General features: G+C 41.5%; 3 protein-coding genes across 3 annotated transcripts; 2 read left to right on the forward strand and 1 right to left on the reverse strand.

Annotated features, from left to right (window-relative positions):
• The first annotated feature begins 5,263 nt into the window (after positions 1–5,263).
• On the forward strand, positions 5,264–9,845 carry LOC121299659 (protein adenylyltransferase FICD-like). The gene is made up of 3 exons (XM_041227542.1): positions 5,264–5,412; positions 6,237–6,571; positions 7,364–9,845. Exons 2-3 carry the CDS (start codon positions 6,307–6,309, stop codon positions 8,443–8,445), a joined length of 1,347 nt encoding a protein of 448 aa, XP_041083476.1. The 5' UTR covers positions 5,264–5,412; positions 6,237–6,306; the 3' UTR covers positions 8,446–9,845.
• A 99-nt stretch (positions 9,846–9,944) lies between these two features.
• Positions 9,945–20,415, reverse strand: LOC121299658 (squamous cell carcinoma antigen recognized by T-cells 3-like). Its single transcript, XM_041227541.1, has 19 exons — positions 20,133–20,415; positions 19,480–19,606; positions 18,973–19,077; positions 18,675–18,859; positions 18,351–18,456; positions 18,054–18,178; positions 17,313–17,468; positions 16,867–17,005; positions 16,610–16,717; positions 16,113–16,190; positions 15,957–16,015; positions 15,584–15,693; positions 15,192–15,304; positions 14,911–14,987; positions 14,555–14,714; positions 13,984–14,417; positions 13,412–13,564; positions 12,662–12,849; positions 9,945–12,349 (listed from the first exon to the last, which is right to left on the reverse strand). Exons 1-19 carry the CDS (start codon positions 20,334–20,336, stop codon positions 12,160–12,162), a joined length of 2,817 nt encoding a protein of 938 aa, XP_041083475.1. The 5' UTR covers positions 20,337–20,415; the 3' UTR covers positions 9,945–12,159.
• A 539-nt stretch (positions 20,416–20,954) lies between these two features.
• LOC121299660 (iron-sulfur cluster assembly scaffold protein IscU-like) lies at positions 20,955–23,577 on the forward strand. The gene is made up of 5 exons (XM_041227544.1): positions 20,955–21,099; positions 22,193–22,306; positions 22,410–22,520; positions 22,670–22,748; positions 23,021–23,577. The coding sequence occupies exons 1-5, from the start codon at positions 21,004–21,006 to the stop codon at positions 23,095–23,097; spliced, it is 477 nt and encodes a 158-aa protein (XP_041083478.1). The 5' UTR covers positions 20,955–21,003; the 3' UTR covers positions 23,098–23,577.
• Positions 23,578–25,180: the final 1,603 nt, after the last annotated feature.

Raw genomic sequence — 25,180 nt, forward strand, 5'->3', positions numbered from 1 at the left:
TCAAAATGTAAATGATGACCATTGCTACTTCAAAAAGTGAGCACTGAAAAAAAAACCTTTGTTTCAAAAGAAAAACATAAGAGTGACAGGGTACAAACATACAGCAGCATGAACCATTTTATTCAAAAGAAATAAACGTGCCTGGAATATGTAGATCATGACTGACGTCTGTTGAAAAAGATTCATCAAACAAACAAAAAAAAAAACACACACAGCTATGCAAATGCAAAATACCAACCTTGGTTTACAAATATCCTAAGGGACCCCGTGAAGGTTAAGGAATTGCAAGGTTATATTTAAAGAATGATTTAATTGGTTTTGTGGACTTTGAGGCACTGCCAGTAGTCTGCAAAAAAAAAAAAAAAGTAAAAAAAAAGTACTTTGAGAAACATGAGCCCTGGGAAGAAAGCCCAGAGTCTATAGATTTATGTGTCACTGGTTCTTGAAGACTGGAGGCTCGGGGATACTTCACAAACAGGGAGCTGCTGCTGCTGTGCCTCCCGGCCGCTCGGCTGTGAAGGGACCTGATCCATGCCTGTCCTGCCAGGGTCCAGCTCCCAGACATTCCCCAACGGGTTCAAACTGCAACACTTGACAGGATCAACAGCAGGAAAGAAAATACAAAGATTGAAAAGAGAAACTGACATTACAAAGGAATAGGGGCAGAGTAATTGGCATGAACTTATCAAAGGGACTGAAATCCACATTCTAAGTCTATCTCTGTCCTCTGGTAATATTGCGCATGGCATTACAGCAGGACAAGGACTCTGATTTCGCTCTTAAGGCACAGTATTTATATTTTATTTTGCTGCTTGCTTGTAAAGACTGCCACCCGGTGATTGTGTAGAGAACTGCACTTGCTGAAACAGCAGGTGGCAGCTGGGGAATATGGCTCATCACTATGACTCAGCTACCAGGGATTTCATCCATTCCTCAGCAGGGCTTGATGAAATCTGTTATCTCTCTGAGCCTTAGAGAAGATATCTATGCATCAACAATAATAATACAATTATAGGGGCTTATGTAGGATTTCCATAAGATGTTGTGGGATTTACAATGTATAGCACAGTCACTCACTTTCCTGAAAGATTATTTCAGTTTCTGAAGGATTTCTCTTAAAACTCTGAAAGTAATAGGGCAGGTAGTAGAGTATATGTTGTGATGGTAGTATGGAAGTATTTTCTGTAATATGGCCCTTTTACATTCAAATGAGAAGTTCTATACATTGCATGTGACTGAAAGACTCTCTGTACCCATTTCTATATATTATAATATCAGAAACATTACAAGAAACACATGGGCCTTTGGATATGTGAGTGTGTCCTGTATTTCGAATGAGGATTGATCTTAACAGTGGCACTGCTGTAGTTAGATCTGAACAGTGGGCTAGGAAAACCAGCTTCTTGTGTTCTGTGTATTTGAAAGTATTATATAGTGAACAGCATGCAAAACTCCTAAAAGGGCCCTTGTGGTGATGCTCTCTTTCAAAGTATAAGATATCTTACACTTAGCAGTTGAAAGTGGATCTACACAGCTCAAGTTAGTTACTGCACAGTGCAGTTAAAGTGCGTTTGAAATGCAGTCTGGTTCCACGCCTCCAATACACCAATCCACAGTATGTTTGTGGCCGTCCCGGAATTCCTGTGAAATGGGATGGGCCTGTCAAGTGAACAGAGAAGCAGGAGACTGCAGTGAGAAAGCAAGAGCACAAGACAAAAAATAACAATGATCTCTTTTTTCAGTTTTCATCAGTATGTTTCTGTGTGAGCTGAATGGAGGTAACATTCGTTCCTGGCGCACTGGTGTTCTGTTCCCCGGCCCCGGTGTGACTGTGTGCCGCTTCAGCTTTCCTGCTCCATGTCGAGGTCGCTGGCTTTATTGAGGCTGATGAGATTGCTGCTACTAAATTGCTATTCCTCTGTCAAGCTAGGCTCTCCACAGCATACGAGGAGCCTTAAACCTGATGCACTGGTCTGAATAAACTACATGAGAATCTGAATCACTTGAAGAAGATGCAGCTGTTAGCAGCTAGGGCTTTTCAATAAAACCACAATTGCCCATTTCAATTTACTTTTCAATTTGCATCAGTCGTGTTTTCCAAACCAGTACCCTCAGAAATGCCTACTTGTTTTCCATATATTGTGCATAAGAATAACTATTAAAAAATAGGGAATAAAGAAGGTAGCGAGCACTGGAAAATGGAATGCACAGATTAACCATTTCTTATGTGACCAAAGAGCGTGCAGTTCTCAATTACAAGCATTTACTACCTGCTGTAAATTTGCATTGTGATTTTCGTGTTTTGTTAAAAAAATATCCTGTAGATTATCTCAACAACAGTATAGTACAGTAAAATCTGAAGTCAAGGACAATTTTTCCTCAGTTTACAGCAGGTAGGAAATGGTGCATAATCTGTTGGTGTCACCCATATTCTTCCAGTTAACCATTCGTTCTACCGTGAGGGTCTTCCTCTTCTAAGATTCAGACTAGCAGTGACATTTTCAAATACTGAAACTGGCCACAACTGATACAAATATCCCCAGGGAGGTCTCCCTAACTGTGCCTCATTTGGATGCAAAAAGCATTGATTATACTGTGAGCTTCACAATGTTATAATTCAATAATAACTTCCCAACCATGTGTTTCAGTGCCGCTAACTCCAGCTCCACTCAGTCTTTCAATCCCCAGGTTAATCTACAGCAGATCAGCACCTGTGTGGTGAAACGGGAGGCTTCATACAGAGGCACTGTCACTTTGCAGGGGGGGATGTTTTCATTCCACTGCCTGTCTGTTTGCACATCCGCTCGCCACACTTTGCGCGCTTTGTTGAGTCTGTTGTGATGCTCCTCAGGGTTTGTGATTACAGCACCAGGTCATTTACAATTTGTTTAATAAGAACATTGTCAGATATGCCCAATCAATGACTTATATTATCATGGGCAGTACATTTATCTTTTGAATCGGGTAATAACTTAGTGTAGCTTCAGATAATATTGTCTTTGTTTTTTTTTATGGTCTCGTTGCCTTTTTTCTGATGGAACTGCTGTGAACTTCCATTAACTGAGAGAACTAGTATACAGCAGGTACTGAAGTACATTGGGGATCATGGGAAACAGATATTCAAACAGGATTTAAAACCCACTGAGAATTTTAAAAAGCCTTTATATGTGTCATTGAAAAAGAACTGTTTAAATAAATCTTCATGAACTGTATTGATCTTCATAATTCAAATACAGCTAATAAAATAGAGAGCACAATAAGAAATGATCTGGGGTTATTACAGTCTATTTAGCATTGCAGCCCAGGCTTGCAAAGATATGTTCTATGAGATACGGCTCTTGATCAGCTAGGGACTTTCTTTAGTGCTTGATGTGGAATAAAAATCAATGCATTCTTGAAGGCAATTGCTGCTTAACAAAGAATATTGATCCTGAAACCAATCTGCCTGCCTTCGATTGACAGGTCAGAAGCACAGCACTCCAGCAGTAGGACTGATTCTGCAGTTGTGTACATTCAAGGAGCAGCATGGGGTCTGCTTTCTTCATGTGGGTCGATCTTGAACAAGGCTGGTTATAATCCAACTCCCTGCTTGAGATTTAACACACAACTGAACGATCAACACACCATCTTTGAGCTACACAGAGGAAATATTCTGAAAGTGAGAACAGTGTTAATTGTTAGTATTACAGCAAGCAAGAACGGTATCCCTTATCACATTGCTTTAAGCTCCTGCTGCAATAAGTGCTTTAGAATTTGCTATTGAAAGCAATGTACTGTATGAATTGGTACCTAGAGTATGTCCAGTAAAGGAGTCCAAGTCTTTAACAATTACAGTGTAGACCTTATCGAATAAAGGTAACAGAGCACACAATTGTATTTTTAATGCACTTCTACCCCAGTAGATGGCAGTCTAACCAAAGGAAAGAACAAGCGCTATAACGCTATAGAACAGATGAAAAGGAACTAATGCACAGGTTAAGCTAAAATAAACATACATGCATAGGTACGTTAATACATACATAAATATATAAATAAAGGAGAAATAATACCATGGGAAACTCTTAATTAGCGAATTCTGTTATTGCTTTTAACTCAAACACAATCAAGCATGGACTAATTGCATTTAATGAAATAAGAATAATGATTCAAGAAACACAGAAAACAGAATCCCCTTTAAATATTTTTTTTTTCTTAATAAGAATCTAGTCCTAATAACTGCCAGTGTTGGGAAAGCTCATTTTAAAAAGTAACATGTTACAGTTACAAGCTACTTGAACACAATTGTAACGAGTTACAGTAACATATTACTTTCAAAAAATGAAACTACTTACGTTACAGTTACAAACAGTTATTCTCAGCCACAGTTTACGTTTCTTTTTCACATGATAAGTAATGTGTCACCTTGTTTAATTACCTGGCCAAAAAAAAAGAACCATTACAGAGACAAGTTACTGAACAAATGTAATCAGATTACAGTAACGTGTTACATGTAATGAGTAAACTACACATTTTGGAACCTCGTTTTAACAGCACGGTCCTAGTCCTATTGCTTTACAAAACAGCCATCAACACCAGAGAGCTCATTCAGGAAGTACAGGGCACATGCAGGTTACAACGAGATAAAAGCCAATGCAGGTGGCATGTGATAACTATTTTTTTGATTGAACCCACCCTGTAATGTGTATATTAAAATGATACGGGCCGTGTGAACTACACAACTCAAAAATCATGCAATGCAATTTATAGAAATGACAACACTGCCATCTACTGTCAACATCAATCAATTACAGCGCCGAAATACAGTGATATTACATACGTCTATTTTTTTTTTTTTTTAATTGTTTTCTATATTGACCATTTGCCAGTGTTATTGTTTACAATATGCAATGTCTAAATTATTTGCTGATGCAGTGACTTAATGCTGCGGGAAAAAAAAAAAAAAAAAAAAACAAAAGCATAACAACATATTCAGTCCAATTGAATCGTGTTTTAACTACAGGAAGCCTTTGAATGTATTGTACCAGTGCAAAAAAAAAAATGCGCTCCTGTGTACAGTATTGTAAGGCTACAGTGTGTATGCAATATAACAGTCATTACAGTATGAGATTAGCGCTCCAATCAGAAAACACGTACAAACAATCGTTAGCCAATCGCAATAATTCACGAGACCGCTTTCCTGTCGCTAGAGCGGTGGCACGACCTTTGAGAAAGAACCAATCAGTGTTCAGAAATGAAATAAAGCGAACCAATAATAGCAAAAGGTTCCGGGGAAGTCTGTACCTGTCTGACAAGTTCGGTTGTTTAGTTGATGATGTGTTCTTATTGGGAATAAGGGAGGTTTTTTAATAAAATAGCATACCCTTCTTCTAATAAGTGCACAATGACGAGGAAGCATCAATTACATTGATTAAGGTAAGGAATTAATGAATCTATATAAACAGTATACTCTGTTTTTATAGTAACTTATATGCATCAGAGACAACGTAGTGCTGTGCTGGCCGTGACATTTCCAATAGTGGAGCTTACCCGGTACCGCCGTGGCACTCAGCAGTATAGTCGGAATGGAAATTACCTTTGTGGCTTACTTCGCTTTGGTGTTCTTTATATGCAGTCAGTTTTCGTTAAATACGCTTCAAGCAAGAGATGTTTGTTTGTTTGTTTGTTTCATCTTGCGAATACCGACGTGACAATATTGAATTGGCAGATGTTTTCGGCTGATTTCGCTGCTGCCAACAGTAGCTGCATCAAAACCCAATCTTAATATAACTGGAGTAGCCACCTGCCTTTTTGTAAACTTTAAATCAAATAGAATGGTTTCTCTTTCTTCAGCCCTGATGTTAAACTACTGCTAGCAGGGATTCTTGCTGGCAGTAGGGTTTGTACTGGTTAAGAACCCCCCAAAAGGACTGCAGCCAGTAGATTTTTCTACTGGTTCTAGTCACTCCGTATTAACCCTTTGCTGCCCAGTGTCCAATATATTTGACATTGAGAAAATAGGCTTTAAATAGGTATGGGAACATTCCCAGGGCAGTAAAGGGTTAAGCTGGTATTGTTAGCAAGCTGCTTTGAAACTTTCACCTTTGCGATCCCTTGTGTAAATGTGTGACACGCCCTCTGAGCTTTAAAACAAACAAAAAACATATGTTGGCTGGAAGGTGTGAGCCTGGTGTCTTTTTTGTTTCTTCTGTTAGCCCAGTCTGAGGGGAGCATCCATTTTTTTTTTCTTATTTTTCTAGGAACAACATGCAGCATTAAAATCAGCAAAATGCCAGCTGTGTTCCCCGGGACGGGTCAAGGTCGTGCTTGATGGCAGTTTTGGTGTTACGATGCGCTGGTGTCCGGGTCTTCTGTGGCTGGACCCCACTGCTCTGTCTGCTGCTAGGCACGTTGCTGGCATTGCTGTTGCCCTTGGTTGGGGTGGAGGAGAAATGCCGGGCCAGCGTGAGGGGGTTTGCACTCCTCAGGTGCCACCTTTGGGGGAGTGGTGTGCATTCCACTGTTCATTCCACCAGCCTCACTGTTCCCTACACTGAGATCGACATCCTTTCATATAAGCCTAAACCCAACGCAGGTAAGAGAGGCTCTACCAGTATCACTTCGTGCTGGTGACCAAGTAACGATTGTCAAGCTCAAATTGGGAAGTGTTAAAAAGTAAGAGCAGGTTTTTAAAAACAGTCATCTGCAACTCTGCTGAAATCCTGAATAATGTATTTTCCTGCGTTTGTAGAAATGCAGAACAGAACAAAGAGGCCCGCAGTCCATCTCATGCTGCAAGCATAGACCAGCAATGTTTTGAAGCTGATTAGGATGAAAAAAAAAAAAAAACTTTTGGTAGCAGTGAAACAAAAGCTTCAAAAATAGCAGTTTGTTTGTACTGGAAACTGGAGAGAACAGCTGTTGAGCTTCATTCTACTGTCATATGCAAATAAAAAATGTTGCATATGACAATGTTCATACAAGGGCTGGTCAATATTGTGTGTGTTTATCTACAGTGGAAAAATCTTAGGTCACAATTCTTTCTTCTTTATTATCTTCGTGTTTCAGAGGTCTGGTTACTGTGATTAGGACAAGCCCTCAATAACAGATTATTTTCTGATGCATATTTTAAGTGAAACCCTGGCTCCAGTCTTGTTAATCCTATGGTTCAGGACCCTTTAAAAAAAAAAAAAACACACACACACAACTGGAATGCCCCTTCTTCTTACTGAGACTTGGGATACTGAAATGCTAATCATTTTTTTAAAGTATTGTACCCCTGGTCAATTGCTCTACACACCACTGGAGTGTTGATTTAATGTGCTTTTTAATGTGCTTTTTTAAGGCGCTTTGAAAACCGAACATTTCTTTTTGTTGTTTTTATCAGAGGATGTTTTGGAAGCTAAAGCAGCTCTCCACCAGGCACTGGAAATGAAGCGGCTGGGAAAGCGGGAGAAAGCCCACAAGCTGTTGCTGCATTCGCTCAACATGAACCCAGACTTTGTGGATGCCCTGACGGAGCTGGGCATCATCCTGGAAGAGGAGAAAGACGTGATCCAGGCAGACCATCTCTATTCCAAGGCGCTGGCTATCTCGCCCTGCAACGCGAGGGCGCTGGTGAACCGGGACCGCACACAGCCCCTCGTAGAAGAGATCGATCAGAGATTCTTCAGCATCATCAACAGCAAGGTGCACAAGCTGATGTCTATTCCCAAAGGGAACTCGGCACTGCGGAGGGTGATGGAAGAGACTTATTACCACCACATTTACCATACTGTGGCCATTGAGGGGAACACACTGACGCTGTCGGAGATCCGGCACATCATCGAGACGCAGTACGCTGTGCCTGGGAAGAGCCTGCTGGAGCAAAACGAAGTGATCGGTGTGGACGCTGCCATGAAGTACCTCAACACCACCCTCCTATCCAGGGTTGGGTCTGTCACCATCACAGACATCCTGGAGATCCATCGCAGGGTTCTGGGCTACGTGGATCCCGTAGAAGCTGGCAGGGTTAGGACCAGCCAGGTATTCGTGGGGCACCACATTCCTCCTCACCCCCAGGACTTGGACAAGCACTTGCAGGAGCTGGTGCAGTGGTTGAACTCTGAAGAAGCCATGAACCTGCACCCTGTGGAGTTCTCCGCCTTAGCTCACTACAAGCTGGTCTACATCCACCCTTTCGTGGACGGTAACGGGCGCACCTCCCGCCTTCTGATGAACCTCATCCTCATGCAAGCCAGGTACCCGCCCATCACCATCCGCAAGGAGCAGCGGGCAGAGTACTACAACGCCCTGGACATGGCCAACGAAGGGGACGTGCGTCCTTTCATTCGCTTCATCGCCAAGTGCACAGAGATGACCCTCGACACTTTACTCATCGCCACCACTGAGCATTCTGTGGGCCTGCCTGATGCCAGCAACAGCAACGCTTGCAAAAACTGCAAGCAGACAATACCGGTCATGAACTGAAAGTGAGTGGGGGGTGGGGATACAAAATGTAGTGAAAGAGTTTGATCAAAACTCAAGTTTGGGTAGACAGCAGGCAAGTGGGTTGGTTTTCTTAATGGGATTCATATTATTTCACAGAAAAACAACACATTGTCTTCCAAGCAGGATAGAGCGTGAAAAAGATTGCCTACTTCTTTGCGATTTGACTCTTTGGCAGTCTGTACAGGTATCGTAATCTACACTGTGCCAAATTGTCACAAAGTCGCAAAATAGAAAATTGTTGTTTAGCACTTAAGACACTTTAGGAATTGAAGTAATGGTCATGCTTTATATTAACTGGGTGTTAAGAGCCAGAAAGTGTGGAGCACTTCTACTTCTAAATGTTATGCCAAGGTAATAAAACTGTTTTGCCATGCTGTTGATCACACACCAGTTATTGGGTAACCAAAAGCGGGTTGTGGTATATAATAAGATTTTCAAAATTATGGCATTGGATTATGAGAATACTGTTGTTACTAACATTAGTGCCGTAGCTGTTTTGTTTGAGTGGTGTTGCTGTGTGATTGCACACAGTGATCACAGATGATTTAGAGGGGAGCTCCTGCATGCATTCGTCCTGCTGTGAAAACATTTCAGTTTAACATATATATATTTATATAGCTTTATTTATTTCTTGTTGGAAAATCTTATATGAAATGAGAATCGGATTATGATTATTTGGCCTGTCTGTAGAAAGGGTACACTCCTTCTTCCTGCTAGTTTATCTTTATTGAAATTCCAAGATAATATAGTGACAGCACTGTATTTATAAAGGGTGTAAAATTGAATAATTTATTTAATAGGTTGTACCTGCAGATTTGCAGTCCTGCCACTACATCACACACAAATGTCCCTACAGCTACATTGAAAAATTCTGTGAGTCCCTGTCTGAAATGCCAACAGCGAAGGTGAAGTCACAAATAAAAATGCATTTATTGTGACTTAAGCTTGTAAGGTCTGTCAGATATATGGAAAGGGGAGGTAACATCCTTGTCTTATAAATTGTCAAATTTACTATTAACTATTACTCTGGGCATCAGTGTCTGTACTGTAATTTACAGCAAATGTTGTGCGTCTAGCGTTATTTATTAACAAAACTGAAGGAAAAAAACAAACAGTTTTTACTGTTACAACCTCAACATGCTTGGGGTCTTACTCTCCAAGTCAATGATCAATAAAAAAAAAAAAAAGTTGTTCTGTTCATTACAGACTATACTGCTTCTGTAATAAGTGGAATAATAAAAAAGTTTATTTAACAAAATAACTTTGCAGTATACCTTATACCTGGTGCATTACTTTTTGTAAGGTGTCATGTCCTCCACTATCTTTCTCTGTTAAATTGCCCAGAATATGCCAATAAATATAGCGTGCAGTGCAGTCAATAACACCTAGTGAACTGAATTTGTTTATTTTATTGTTCAAATTTCTTGCACAAGTGTTATGGATCATCTAGCTTTACTGCATTGAAGCACAGTGCACAAGGGTTGCTATAGCAGAACGGGGGTAAGCAACTACACATGTGCAAAGTAATAAGATGATTGCGACCAGTTCAAATAATCCAAGCTATGAGGGGACAAGATGCAACCAACTCTGGATCTGGAAGTCATGACTCGACTAATAGATGGGTAGTGTGGCTGTCGTGGGTTCCCTTGCCTGGTAGGACAATAGTGATTTGAACTTTGTATGAAATACGAAATAAAAAAAAAAAAAAAAACTATTTTCCTACATAAACCCTGTGTTTGTTTTCTTGTGGACAACCTTTACAGCGGTTCAGTTGATTTTGCACCAGCAATTACATGGTAAATGTGGGTAAAGCATACTCTGTAATACAAATAAGACTGTCAAGAGAATTGCAATTGAATATTGGTTAAAGAGACACTGGGCTAGAATGCTAAGGAATCGAAATATAAAAGAGGGAAGATGCATATACAGTGCTTCACAACAAAAATTCCAAACACAGGGCACGATTATGGTCTTCATTTTTTATACAATTCACATCATGAAAAGTAAATAAGTGAAGTGAAATGGTGGGGAGGAGTTACACACTTTAAAATGGTCCATGTACACTTGCCCAGTTGGCACTTAAAAAGAAAAGCTGAATAAATTCATAATCAGGTTGCCAGTATACTTCTTAACATCAAGGTCAGCACAAATGGACCAACATATTTAAATACAAAAGAAGGAAAAAAAAGTTACATTTTCAAACTAATACAATTTGAATATCGCCCTCTTATACGGAACATTGAACAACAAACGTTAGCGTTATTTCTTTTATTTAATTTTTACTAAAATAGGCCACTGCGGTGAAAAATGTCACTAGTTAGCAAATCGCTTAATTTGTCCTTTTTAAAACATATAAATGCTATACAAAACTACAGCCAACCAAGTGAGCACTGAACACCCGATTCAAACAGACTCTAAAAGTGTTCTTTAATAAAACAAAAAAGGCTAGCTATGAAGCCATTCCACAATTACTTCTGGGAAAAGCTTCAAAACAACTGGCTAAATCTCCAGGAAAGCTCAGGAAACCATGCATGGTGGAACTGGCTTGCTTCCATTTATACTGACAGCATTCATATTAAGAGGCCCTTGCTGGGATTGTACCTTTGCAATACTAATTACTTAACAAAGACTAATACATTTTAAATAAACACCCTCAATGTGAGAGATCTCATCACCAGCCTGGACACTGGATTCTAATGGAAAGGCTTTACAAAAAACATCAGCCTGTAACTAGTATACCAACATAAAGTAGCAGAAGACAAAATAAGGTAGCGTTTGAAACTGTGTTGAAGGAGGTTCCCCCTTTTGATCAAGCGTGCTTGTCTATCAAGTGGGCAGGAGCACGGGTTTACTTCTAATGCATTACTTTTTTTGACACAGTCCTACATAACGGCATGTAAATGCAGGACACAACATTGGAAACTAATAAGCTTAGACTACAGTAGATACAAATGAAATTTGCATTATTCTCTTCAACCTTATTTTGTTTTTGCAGAATTACAGTTTGAGATAGGTAAGCTTACACTGATGTACTCACTCTACAAGATAAACAAAGAGCTAATAGAACACCTGTTTCTGTATAAAAACAAAAAATACAAATCGCAAGCCTGCCTCCATGCAGCAATGTCCTCATCGCACACTGCTGGATCTTCGTGCAATGTAGCCACTTCAGTGGCCCCACAGAGTCAAGGCTTCAATACATGCCAAATAGAATTGTTTGAAAAAAATAATAAATGCAGCACAGAAAATTCAGATTGGATTTTCCCCTTTAAAATTCTCTGCCATTAAAAAAGGCAAAAGATAACAATAACTGCTTAAGAAACCAAAACACAAGGGGAATAAACCTGATTTCAAATGTATTTGGTTTTCACTTATTCTGAGTTGAGCTTCACAGAACCGAATAGTAAAGCACATCCAACCCTCGACTTGTCCAGGCTTACCAATCTCTAATACTAAACACAGACTGTTCCGTCCTGCCCGTCTCTATTATACCTCCTCTGACCTGGTTTCAGTATCTATGGAGCCCTGGCTAACTAACCCTTTTTTCATACAATTGGCTACAGGGATTTTTAAATATTTACAGCACAAATCACAACATACATGTTTTTCTTTTCATTAAGGACACAATATGGTTTCCGTAAAAGGCAGTTTTCTCATTGCTCCCCCAGGCTGAGCCCTCTCAACGTCCACCCGTTACTTCTTCATTAATAATCTGGAGAAGTCCGCATTGGACATCTGTTTCTGTGGTGCCGTCGCTGAGGTCTCTTGCACAGGCTTTCCAGTTCGGCTCTGCAGTGTCCCGTTCTCAGTCTTCGACTCCGGGGCACTTTGACGATGCAACGCTCTCGGTAGCAGAGACAGCTGTGTGCGGCCCCTTCCTCTTCTGCCAAGGTAAAAAGAGACAGTGGAATCAGATTGCTCCTCTTCAGGTTGCATCCTTCCATTTCAGTTACCAGCACTTGTTATTCAAATGGTTTCTTCTTAAAACACATTTGAGAGCGACTCAGGTATTATGAGGAAACTGACGAGTTGGATGACTAGATCCAACCTGTCAGTACATTTTTAATCCCTGTTTCGTGGTACCTCATTGCAAAAATAAGAAAGTTAAAGGGTTAAGAAGTAGCTCCAAAGGGAAAGAAGAAATGTTTCTGCAACTGTTTGTTGAACCACAGAGAGCTCTGACTGGGATACTTACACTCCAAAGACCTGTGGTGGCATCATGGATCCCATCGCCCTGCTGGACTCTGGCTTGTCTGAGAGGTTCCTCCGGGGCGGGTTACTGATGGCCACATTCAGGGTGTGATTCTGGAACACCGTCCCGTCCATCTTCAGCACCGCATGGGAGGCCTGTGCTTCGTTCTCAAACTCCACATATGCCAGGCCCTGCAAAAGAAAAAATGTTATTCTCCAAGCCTGGCATTTCCATTAGTATTACAGCACACCATTATTTCACCAGTAAGGGCAGCGAAGGGAAAACTGTGCACGTACATGGGTGAATTAACCAAAATGGTGAATACAAAAAAGAATGATCATTATATTTACTTACTTATTTTTTTAAAATTTAATTTGTCATTGAGCAGCTGCTTTTTATCCAAAGCGACATACAGAGACTGGGAGGTGAACTAAGCATCAACTGCTGCTGCTGCTGCACAGTCACTTACAATAGGACCTTGGTTTTATGCCTGTGTGTTCGTAAAAAAAAAAAGATTACTGCCTACAATGTTTTGAATAAGAAAAACTAGAGGAAGTGAAATGATATCCAAGTTTGGCTCTTAAGCCTTAATCAGAACACACACAATAGCTATAAGACCTCCTGAACTCCTCCCCTCATGTCTTTTCTCTGCCACTTTTCAGTCAAGCATCTGAGTACTTCAGTAACTGCACAACCAAGACAACATTACTTAAGGTCTCACGACTCCAGCACGATGTTGCTTTTCACTTTTACCTTTGGCTTCCCAGAACGGTTAGTGACCAGCCGGGTATCTTTGACTGTGCCGTGTTCTTTGAACATCCCCTCCAGCTGTTCTTTAGTGCAAGAGAAAGGGAGGCCAGAGATGAAGATCTTGTGTTTCTCCATAGAAGTGCTGTATTTGAACACCTGTGGAGGAGGCACAAACAGAAAGGAAACCATTAAAACAACAGCCTCTTCTTGGCAGGGCACGCTAAAAAAAAACAACAGCATTCAAACCCTGGAGTCAGAACCAAAGAAGAGTTTTTGGAGCACTGCTTTCTTGACGATCAATAGTACAGATCATTTGATCACTTCAAAAAAACCTCACAAACCATTGTTAGGTGTCCTGTAAATGAAAAAAAAAGTTCTGTCCCAAATAAACCAGCCCAAAAAATGTTCACCACGGGCCCCATTTTCCCTCTGTGCTGTAATGACCCACTCAATTTATTTAGGTCAGTGTAAAATCCAGAACCCATGTCCCTTAGCTCTTTGACCGCCAGATTATACTGCCTCCTAGTCCCCAAGCACTCCAGCTGGCTCATTATTGGAAGATTTCCTCCCATTACCTTGAAGTCTGGGTTCTTGTTCTTGTCAATACAGGGCGAGACAAACATGGGCCTGCCATTTATCTCCTTCCGGTCCAGCTTCAGCGCTTCCTGCACACAGATCTGGCTCTCAAACTGCACGTAGCAGTACCCGCGGAAGGTGCCCTGGGGGTTGTAGACGGGGCGGACCTGCTCAATGGGCCCGCAGCCATGGAAAACGTCCCGCAGCTTCTTCTCAGGGTCCTCCAAGCTGAAGGGCAGGTTGCTTACAAAGACGCTCAAATGGTCCTTGCGGCTCTCGTCGGGAACCTGCTGGACCGGCCTGGCTGTAGCCCTGGCTTTCTGAGCTGCAGGCACTTGTGAAGTCTTCTGGAAGGGAGCCTTCCGACTGAACATCCCACTCTCTGTCTCCATCGTCTCACCCCCCTCTCCCCGGTGCTTCTTGGCGGGTTGTTCTGAAACGGAGAAGATTCAACCATTACGCTTGTTTGTGTATACAATCTTAGTTATTGCTTAGGATATCCACCTTCAAATCTCAGTAAAAAACTAAATAACCTGAAGTGAACTTGAAAGCCTCCTGGTGTCGTCTCACCTGACTCATCTCCCCACTCATCCTCATCATCCTCCTCCTCCTCCTCAGCCTTCCTCTTCTCTCCGGCTCGCCCCGCTTTCTTTTTCTGTGCTTTCTTCTTCCTCTTCTGCTCAGCCTTTTCCTCCTCCTGCTTGGCAAGGAGAGCTTCTTTCTCTGTATCCTGAGATTGGACACGTCGTTACAGGCAAAAGCAGGACCCCAACTCTCAACAGAGAAAACTTTACTCTAGTACTACTGTCACTATTATACCACTACCTCTAGCACCCAAAACCTGTACCACCTCAAATACCTTTCTGTGTGCCCACCTATAAATTCACACTTATGCCATGTGACAATGATAAAGTGAAAGTACTTGCTTTGGCTCTCTGCTCTTTGACTCTGGACAGTTTGGTTTCTGTTTTCTGCACAGCCGTGTCCCAGTCCTCTAGAGTACCTAATGTTTTAAACAGTAGCGTAACATGTCAGTAACATGCATATCCACACAAGATAATAAACCACAAGTGTCAGCATCATATCAACAAATTCCTTTGCACTGTTTCACCTAAACCAGACCGGCGGTACAAAAGTCAGATTTATCAAATGTTACTTTAAAGTTCTTAGGATACGTGCACATTCCCTGATCTCTGAATGGACTTACCCTCCACCCTCTCGAAGGAAAGGAGGACCTCACACACGTGTTCAGGGTAGTCAGAGGTGCACTGGACAGCTCGAAGCAAAGCCTTCCTGCAGTGCTGTGCATCCCCGTGACACCTGGGATTAACACAGGTACATCAGCCACTTATAAATGAAAGACACAGTGTGACTGCCTGGCCTTCTGTGACGAAGAAGCATGTATTTTAATGAAGGAGTACCCTAACGTTCATCCTGCAACGCAACGCAATGCTTTGCACAATACACAAAGGATAACCATAGTGATGCAAATACATCCTTAATTACTAATCAAACCTAGTTTCATCACAGCTCATTTCAAGGCAACTGTTGGTTAGTACACATAGTAAACAAAATGGCAAACGTTAGGGTAGTGGTTACCTCTCTAGATTGTAGTACTCCAGCCACATGTTGGCAAACTTGGCGTTCCCTTTTGTCATGATGCTATCCCACAGTTCCCTGGCCTTCTGCATGTTTTTACAGTGTAATGCCTGGAGCCACGGGAGATAAAGCATAAAAGTATTACCTGTACATCAATGCACACAGTAGGACTAGAATGCAGGCAGCAAAGTGACCAGAAAAACTATACTTAGTCCATACATTGCATATCAAGGGCATAAAGCAAAGCTGTGCTGCCCGACTGTTCTCTTAATCAGACCGGTACCATGACTCAGAGAGAAGCAATGCAAATCAGACCTATACCAAACTCCAGAGTTTACTGGCAGGAGAAAATGTGAGAGATGGAAAGGGTTACCTCCACCCTTGCCCAGTTCTGCATTATCATACAAGAGGGGTCGCCGCTTTCACCAAAACCTGTAGAAACACAAGAAAACACCATTTTAAAATGCAGCAGGAGGGTAATGGGGCCAATGAGGCAAAAGATGAAGAACGAAACAAACGTGTCGCTTACGCTCCTCCACGTCCTGCTTCATGTAATCGAGAGCCCGAGCGAATGCAGACCTGAGCTCCTCCAGCTCCTTACTGGACTCTACAAACAGATTGAAAAAAAAAGCATCAACTAGGTGGCTTCTGCAGTTCGCTTTGACAAAAGAGGGGACAAAACCCACAGCCACCACCCTGATAAACGGTTGTCACAATGGCTCTTCAATTTGCAATCTAGCACTGCAAGGTTAAGTCACCACTGGGTTCCTCATATTACAACCTAGCGGGACTCATAAAATCCAACATACTTTGCTCAGGCCCTGACTTTCTGCTACAAAGTTATATTATAGTAAAAGTAGATTATGAACCTGTCACGCTGTTCACTGGGTTAATTCTCCCTGCTCAATAACATTGCACACAATGCTGACTATTTTAGAGTCAGTTTCCGAACCTATTTAGCATTGCACTGCAAAGGCACAGTGCTTTGGTTGTCTTTAAATATAACACTGCTTATTTACTCCATACCTTTGCTGAAATCCACTCGCCTCCTAAGGTAGTCAAGGTACGCCTGCCAGATATGCACGTAGTCTGTTGCTTGGATGAAGCCAGCATTCAGGGCTTTTTCAAAGATATCTAAGGATGAAAACGTAACTAAATAAACTGCAGATTCATTACAGGGAAAGGAGATAGCAATAAGAGAAATAAACACACAATACACACTGCAACCAGAAGGACGTTTAACAAAGACATGAAATATATTGAGAGATGATGCCGTTTGTTACCTGACACAGTTTTATGTTCAGCTCCATGCCTTTCCAAAGCGAGAAGGTAACTCTTCCAGAGTCCCACCGTCCAAGGACAGTTCCTAACAGCCCGGTCGTGAGAGGAGAGCACCAAGTCTTTAATCTTCAACTGTCTATCCTGAAGACAAAGAAAGATTTGTTTTATCCTTTAACAGATATGGTGGCAAAGGCAATCTTATCCACCATGACAATGAAAAGTACTACTAATCAGCAATGTCATATCTGGCCTGCATTTGAAATGCTGTTAGAAATGATGCTCAGTCAATTATATCATCATATATTTCAGTGAACCACTTGGAAACACGGAAGGTTTTTCTCAAACCAATGGATCATGCAGCAGGATTTTAACACTGAAAGATGTACTTGGAGTAAAATGCACTTGTTGTTAACTGATAATAGCAATAGCTTTGAGGTCCGTTTCTTACCAGGTACTGGGTCAGTTTGGCCCACATGTCAGGCACAAGGCAGTTCTCAGCCACTGCCCGTTCAAAGATGGTCTGAATTCGAGCCGGGTCCCCTTCCTTCAACTCATAATCAATGTAGGTCTGGTATTCAGAAAGCTTGGGTGGCTCAGCTACAAGCTTCAAGAAAGAAAAAAGAAAATTAAGAGGATGCCTTCAGGCAATTTTACAGTCAAGTGCACTCGCTGAAAGCCATCAAAGGGATAAGATTACAGTCATGAGATGCACGCCTGCTTTTCCTTGTTTACCCAAGGCAGGCTTGTTGAGATGACAGTCTAGCAGTCTTTTGCTTAGTCCCAGCTCGCCTGATGTGTATTTTGGTGTCACTTAACTTATTTTTCTCTGTTGATTCTTTTCATACCAGAGCCTGTTGGTGCTTGAACGAAGAATTTCCTTGAGTTCTTGTTTTGTGCCATGTCTTTAGTGTATCAGATGCTGCACAAAATTAAACGCTTGCAAAAGTAAATGGATTTTAAATACTTAACCACTTGTGCTATGAAAACAGAGAAGTGTTTAGTTTAAAGGCCCAAGGCGATACCAGGCGTATTATGAGATCACACTGACTGAGGAGTTTAACAGCAGGCTTATACCAGCTTTCACCAGAGTTAAAAATAAAGAGGACAACAAAACTAAACAACAAGTTCAGACAGCTCAGTAAGAGATCACCTGATCACCCATGACAAGGATTAAAAGGGAGATAATTACCAAGGCCTCCTCATATGGCTTGCTTTTCTCCATCTGCTGTAGTGCCTTCTTATAAAGTTGAGTAACGGAGTCTGGGATGGGCTTGTCTGACCATTCTCCATACTCTGCATATGTGACCTCCATATCTGATGGAGGGGGAAGCAGGTTAAATACTGAAAATCTAAAAAGTAGACTCACATTTCTCATTTCTCCAGAGGTGCATTCAAAGAGAATGTTAAGTATTTAATAAATGACATCTCCCAGGGTAACATCGGTATACAAGGGCACAGCCCTTTCCACTGAACCTGAAAGACTTACCTAGGAAAGGGATAGCAAGCTGCCGTCGAAACAGCATGTGGATTCGGTTCAGCTGTGCATTCAGCACCTCCTGCTGTTCTGGAGTGGGAACGCTACCTGGTGCTGGCTGGAGGGAAGGCGAACAAATTACTTTACATGCCCCTTAAAGTTTCTTGTCAGGGGGAAAACTCTGCAATGTACTACAGTATGACTAACTGGATTTCAAACTGCAATCTTATATCCAATTCTTGGTAAAAAATAATGTGTGTGTGTGTATATATATATATATATATATCATATCCTTTCACTCCCTAAATATCAGTCAAATTGGCTTTACAGTCTTACCTGTAAAGTTCCCAGAATGGCATTCTCAAACTCCCTGTAGGCTTCCCAGATAGCTGCTCCCTTGGTCATGTGCAGCCCCACAGCAGTCAGAGCCCTGTCAAAGATTTCCCGTACCTTCTCTACCCCCCCTTGACTTCCAATCCCCCCAATAGAGTACTGTGCATACTCCAGCCAGATTTCAGGACCTACATTCAAAACAAAGACAAGGTTTTAGAGACTTATCCGTCCCCTTGTGCTTTCACTCACAGAACCGAGAAGGTGTAGCATTCATTTTCAACTAGGACAATGCATTACTTACAGATATAATCCTTGGCCGCCTTCTCAAAGAGCTCGTACACTTTCTCTCGGTCAGACTCTTCCTCTGCCATGCGAATCTCATCCTTCAGCCAATCCAGCCAGATTTCTGTTGAGACAATCCGTTTTTCACTGGGTTTATTGAAACAAGCTCCCACCTCTAGCATTGGATCTCATATTACACTGTACTGTGCTTTAAGAGGATTTGAGCAAAAATCACTGGAGAGAAACTGGCTCTAGGCCCTTTTTATTAGAATGAGCTACCTCAGGTAAACACCTGGCAGCGTAATTATATAAGAAACATGAATTAAAAGGTTAAGGAGGTTACGCTATTTTCTTTCATGGTGCTTTTGCTTATCGCTAGCTGTTTTTGTTCATACATTGTTCAATATGTTACACCCCAGGGAGTTATGCTCGTGCTCATGTTTTATGCGTTTGTGTAACAGAGTGATTGCCCGGGGTGTAACATGTGCATCCTACAGTGACAGCAAGTTTTCTATCTTCGACTTGCCTTCAGTGAGCGGGAAGAGCTCGCTCATTTTCTGCCGAGCCCGGCGGAGTTTCACCAGCTCCCCTGCCTGGCGCAGTAGCTTAATCAGGTCCACATGGCAATTGTAATCAAACGCATTGATGGACAGCTGTCAATATATAAACATACAGTGATGAGCAATTCACCATTGGGCTAACCCTTAGCTGTAAGTTAAAAAGAAATACCTGCTCCAGTTTGATTTATTTGACAATGAATGTCAAACTCATGAATGTACAGCACATTATCTCAGCAGCAGAACATGTGCACAATCTGACCAGAAACTGGACTGCAAAACGTGCGCGTGTATCCAGTCAGTGTCGGGGCAAGAATATCAGACTTGAGAGTCCCGTGTTACCAGCAGTATATACATCTGAACCTCTGCTTACCAACTAGTTGCATGATGTTGTTCAGTAATTAAATCGCAGTTTGGGTAGTCAGTGCATAAATATGAGTGCAGACATGCAAGTGTACGAAGCGGGTGCGATACTCGTTGTCTGGTTAAAAAAAAAAAAAAAACATTTCTGACAAATTATTATACTGTGCGTTAAAGCTGCAAAATGTACACTGGCCGGCTACATAAATGGCCTTCCCTGATTGTGCGCTGATAAAGCGCACCCCCGCCCCCATTCATTCACCTGCTCCTCCAAACGCTGGATCTCCGCTTGGATTTCTTTTTCGTCATCCGAGGATTCGTCTCCCTCTGCATCAGAGCCATCGGGTCCCATTTCTTCCTCGTCTTCGGACTCCAGCTCCTTCTCTTCCCCGACAGCCCCTGACGCCTCCGCCTCTTCCTCCATCTCTTGCAACTGCGCCTCCTCTTCGCTAACCACTGCCGCCATGTTGGGACTCGATCTGCCTCGTAACACGAAGGACCGACCCAAAGCAATGCCTGACCCCAAACCCCTACAGATGAATTGACCTCCTACGAAAAAAAAAAAAAAATTATGGAAAGAAAACACGACGGCTAGGAGCGAGGTAGTTGCGGTCATGTCGATTTTTTTTTTTTTTTTAAAGAAAGCGTTTTTACAGGCGATCCTGGAGGTGTTTCCTAGCAACATCGTCGCGCAACGAGAGACCGTAGGAAGCAACGTAACGTCAGTAGAGCAGCGCCATTTTAGTGAGGGACAGTACTGTATTTAAGCAACGCTCTTGAACAAAACAGCTCAATGATTTTGGTCTAGTGTAATGTACCACAAATACCAGAAGCTATGTCAGTACAATATAATGTTCTATTAAATATTATGCTTTGTTTATTATTCTTATTTCATTGTGCATCATTAATATACATATGTGCTTCGTTTCATGTCCTTATCGCCACGTTAGAATGTATCTGTAAATAAATAAAATTAAAATAGATAGATTAACGTCACAATACTTTTTGTTGCGCGTTCCCGGGGATAATACGAACCCGCCCCCTTTAGGTTACGCGCACTTCCCTTGTTTTTATTCGATCACGCGTGCGCGTCCACGAGATGTTTAGCACAGTGCGTCACGTTATTGAAGAACATGGCGGTTGCGGTGGTAAAGCGTTGCTGCTCTTCAATGTTATTTAGGCGATTGTCTGCGCCAGAATTAACCACACACAGCTGTTATCACAAAAAGGTAAGCGCACTGCGATATCGCTGTGATTGAATTGTACTGACAATGTGTTTTGTGTTCGCTGCGCCATTGATACGCGAATGCAGTGTGGAGTGCAGACTGCAACTTTGGACACGCTGTGCTTGTTATGGAATGACTTCTTCAGAAACTAATAAGAACGCAGTGTTATTTAATAATACTAGTAGCTAACATTAATTTAACTTGCACATTTAACAAGTGCCGGTGTACTGTCACTGAATGTAGTTTTATGTATGTGTTTACAATTATTTTTTAAAAAGCGGTTTTAACGTTCGCTAGCTTTAAACATTATTTTGTAACATACCTGTGCATGCATAACTAGACTAAGCCAATTGAGAGACTTCTATATTTAAAATCTTCCCCAGGCTGCTACTAAATCGAGGGCAGTATGGGTATTTACTTTTAGCATCTAAGTATATTTTGACAATATAAGTGGAGTGGAAGTTTAAAGCTTATTCTGAAGAAAAATGGAGGAGGAGGAGGCGTTATTGGTAGGGACTGCGCCTTTAGCGGGTAACGCCGTTGGGAGATCCACCGCTGCAAAGCGAATCCACAAAAGTGGGGTGAAATGAAAAGATGTTTTCTGCCAGTGATGCACACCCCTGAGGTCTCTGCTTGTACAGTTGTGCGTGCGTTTTCTACATGTATAGTGAGAACGAAGAAGTGCTAGAATTATTCCTGTTTGTCAATAGGTTCTTACATGACTAGGCAAGAATCGGTTATAAATAACAATAGGTAGGAACAGACTGGAATGGTATTGCACAGTATGCAGCAAAAAACCACAGATTATACAACATAAGGTGTCCTTGAGATAAAACTTGAAGGCCATAGACTAGTGTGCTCCCTAGAAGTTTGCACGACCTTGACTACATTGCTGCATGTTTGTTTTTTTGCTTCTCTGTCATCTAAAATTAAAATTTATTTTTGAACTAAAGTAAATCAATAGCCTAATCATTTCCAAGGGGATTCTGTGGGAATGTAACCATTGGCATCTGCTTTGAATAGATGCTTGTAAGTTTTGTTCTGTTTTTGATGACATATCCCTACCTAATGTTTTTTTGATGATGTCATTTTAAAGGTGGTTGATCACTATGAAAACCCCAGGAATGTAGGATCCCTTGACAAGAGTGCAAAGAATGTCGGGACTGGCTTGGTTGGTGCGCCTGCTTGTGGCGATGTCATGAAATTACAAGTGGGTTTGTTGTCTATCCGTCCTGTGCTTCGATTGTTGGCGTTTGGTTTATGCAGTACTGTACAGTTTTATTTGTTTTCCTGAAGTTCTTGTTTCTTCACAGATTCAAGTGGACGAGCAAGGGAAGATAACGGATGCCAGGTTTAAAACATTTGGCTGTGGATCTGCCATTGCATCCAGCTCGCTGGTAACCGAGTGGGTTAAGGGGAAGACGGTAGGTAACCACTGGCATTTTAAAACAATTAGCTTGCTTCTCCAGGTTCCCCTTATTTGTAGCAAGAATCCTGGAGAGTGACGGTTCTTCACTCGTACTTTTTACTGGTCTTAATGTTTTATCCATTTATTGTCATACTTTTCTCGCAGGTGGATGAAGCCCTTATGATTAAGAACACTGAGATTGCAAAAGAACTCAGCCTCCCACCAGTCAAACTGCATTGCTCCAGTAAGTTCTCAATCTCCCGCCTGTTCCTTTTTTGTTTTATTTTTATCTGCAAAATCTTCTTCATAGTAAGTGTATTTAATTAGTACAGCAGCTGTTTTGTTGTTACTTGCAAGTGATTTTTACTCCTCACACTGATTTTGTAATAAGGTATCCCAGAGTCTGATCAAATAAATCAATTCTAATCTAGTTGCACCATGCCCACAATATCCCCCCCCAACCCCCGTTTCATGCTTTGTCATATAATAATATATATATATTTTTTTTTATTTCAGTGCTTGCAGAAGATGCAATAAAAGCTGCACTGGCAGACTACAGACTGAAACAAGATGTCAAGGCAACAGCCAATTAGACCCAACTAGGCTTATAAGTAGCAAATAAAACCATTCCAGTTCTGAATTGTGTAATTCCACAAAGGCTAAGAAATGGAAAACGTTGCACAAGTTTAGTCTGTAACTGCGAATGCACAATGCAGTATAGCTGCTGTAATCATTATTGTGGAGTAATGAGCCTTATCATTGGAAAACATGTACTTGTTGTTTATACATTTTGGGTTTGTGTTAATTTGGTTCTTTAAAAATATTTCCTCAACAGGAGAGAGATCACCTGTGAAAAGTTAAGCTAGTCATGGCAAAATTTAGCACAACTAGATTTGTGACTTTAACATGCAGCCAGCCTTTGAAGGGCTTGTCTTCAACAATAATAAAACGTATGTAACATTCACCTATAGGTTTATTTTGCGTAAAATTGACATTAGAACAACTTGCTGGCAACATTCTTCAATGTATCTATAAACAAATGGTGTAATAACAATAAATGCTCTTGCTTTAAAGCTGCGTGTTTCTTTATACAGATTATGAAATGAAAAGTGAGTTGTAATGTACAGGTGTGTACAGTACACCACCGAAGTTAATGATCTGTTCATTGCATTGCTAAAACATACTACTTTAGGAAGGTTCAGGAATCCTTTCTGCTGGAGCCACCCTTTGGTCCCCCTCCAGTATTTTCTTCAATATTAACAGCACTGCCAGAAACACCAGGATACAGAGAACCACCAAGACTGCAGTGAGCATGCTTGCTCCCTGTGTTGCTGGCTGAAAACTAGATTTGTTAGTCAACTGGAACCGAGCAGTGGGTTCCATGGAGGGAACGTTTGATGGGCTTGTAGGTTCCTCTGGATGTCTTGGAGCATTTTCAGGAGTAGAGTTCTCAGGCATTGGAGGTTCAGTAGCTGGGGTTGTACTTTCATCAACCTTTTGGCAATCATCAAGATTCATCTGGTCCAAAATGTATGGTTGGTTTGCAGCATTGAGTTTGAATTTCTTTCTTGATGTGTTCTCTTGCTCATTGGCAAAATTGGAGTGTGCTTGAAGTAAACTTTAGGAAAAATGGGAACAGTGATGTTCTGTTGCATTGTGTCATTTGGCTTAAGGATCTGAGGGCAGATCGTTGCCACTGACAAAGTAAGGAGCAGTCTTCTTGCAAAGTGAAGTGGGGCTGCACACACCAGCTCAGCAGCTGCCTCTAGTCTGCCGTTTAAAAGCCAGCGGTAGAGATACATTATTCCACACTCGCAGACCCAGGAATTGTCATTCAGTTCTACCTCTGTGAGTCTTGGCAAACTGTCAAAGGTCCTGTCTGGGACATATTTCAGACAGTTATTGTTTCTTTAATATCTGCAGGTTCGTTAATTTTGCCAGTGAAGTTTGGTATATGTTAGAAATGAATTGAAAAGACACGTCAAGCTGAAACTGGTTGGCAGAGAATCAGGTATGCTGGACAACGTGTTGTCTTTAAGATTTGAACCTGTAACTTTTTCAAGGCCTTAAATGTGGCCCACAGGTCAAGTCGGGTTATGTTCTCCAGTCTTCTCATTTTGTTGGCGGTGAGGTAGGTTATTCTGTTAGTCAGCAGGAGAAGAACTGTGAGGCTTGAAGGAAGCCCCTTGGGAAAGAGACTGAGGTTGTTGTGGCTCAGGCTAAGTTCTTGCAGCCAAAAGTAGGAGAAAAGCTGGTGGTCAGTGTTACACAGTTTGTTCCTAGCTAGTGAAAGGACTGCAATATTCAAAGGAAGGGCACAAGGGAGTCTTTCCAATCCAAGGTCATTGCAGTTTACAAATGGACCAACACCAGAGCAACAGCAGGCTTGAAGGCATATTCTACAGCGAGAGCCTTGTATGACATTCAGAAACAGCAGCACGACAGAGAGAGGACCAAGCATCGATTACTCTGGGGAACTGTTAAGTAAGAAAGGATTCAAGATACATTTATGAATGAATTACACATGCAGTCTAGGGTACCTGGTGATACATTGGATGCTAACCACTCCTATTTCATAATCTATGAAAATCTTAAGTGTAATGTGGTTGCAAAACACATTAATTTCAATTAGCTTCCCTGAGCTCATGCAGAAACTTGCGCAGTTTCATGTTTTTT

Source organism: Polyodon spathula, chromosome 25 (genome assembly GCF_017654505.1).
Source record: "Polyodon spathula isolate WHYD16114869_AA chromosome 25, ASM1765450v1, whole genome shotgun sequence".
In the NCBI taxonomy this organism is placed as follows: Eukaryota; Metazoa; Chordata; class Actinopteri; order Acipenseriformes; family Polyodontidae; genus Polyodon; species Polyodon spathula.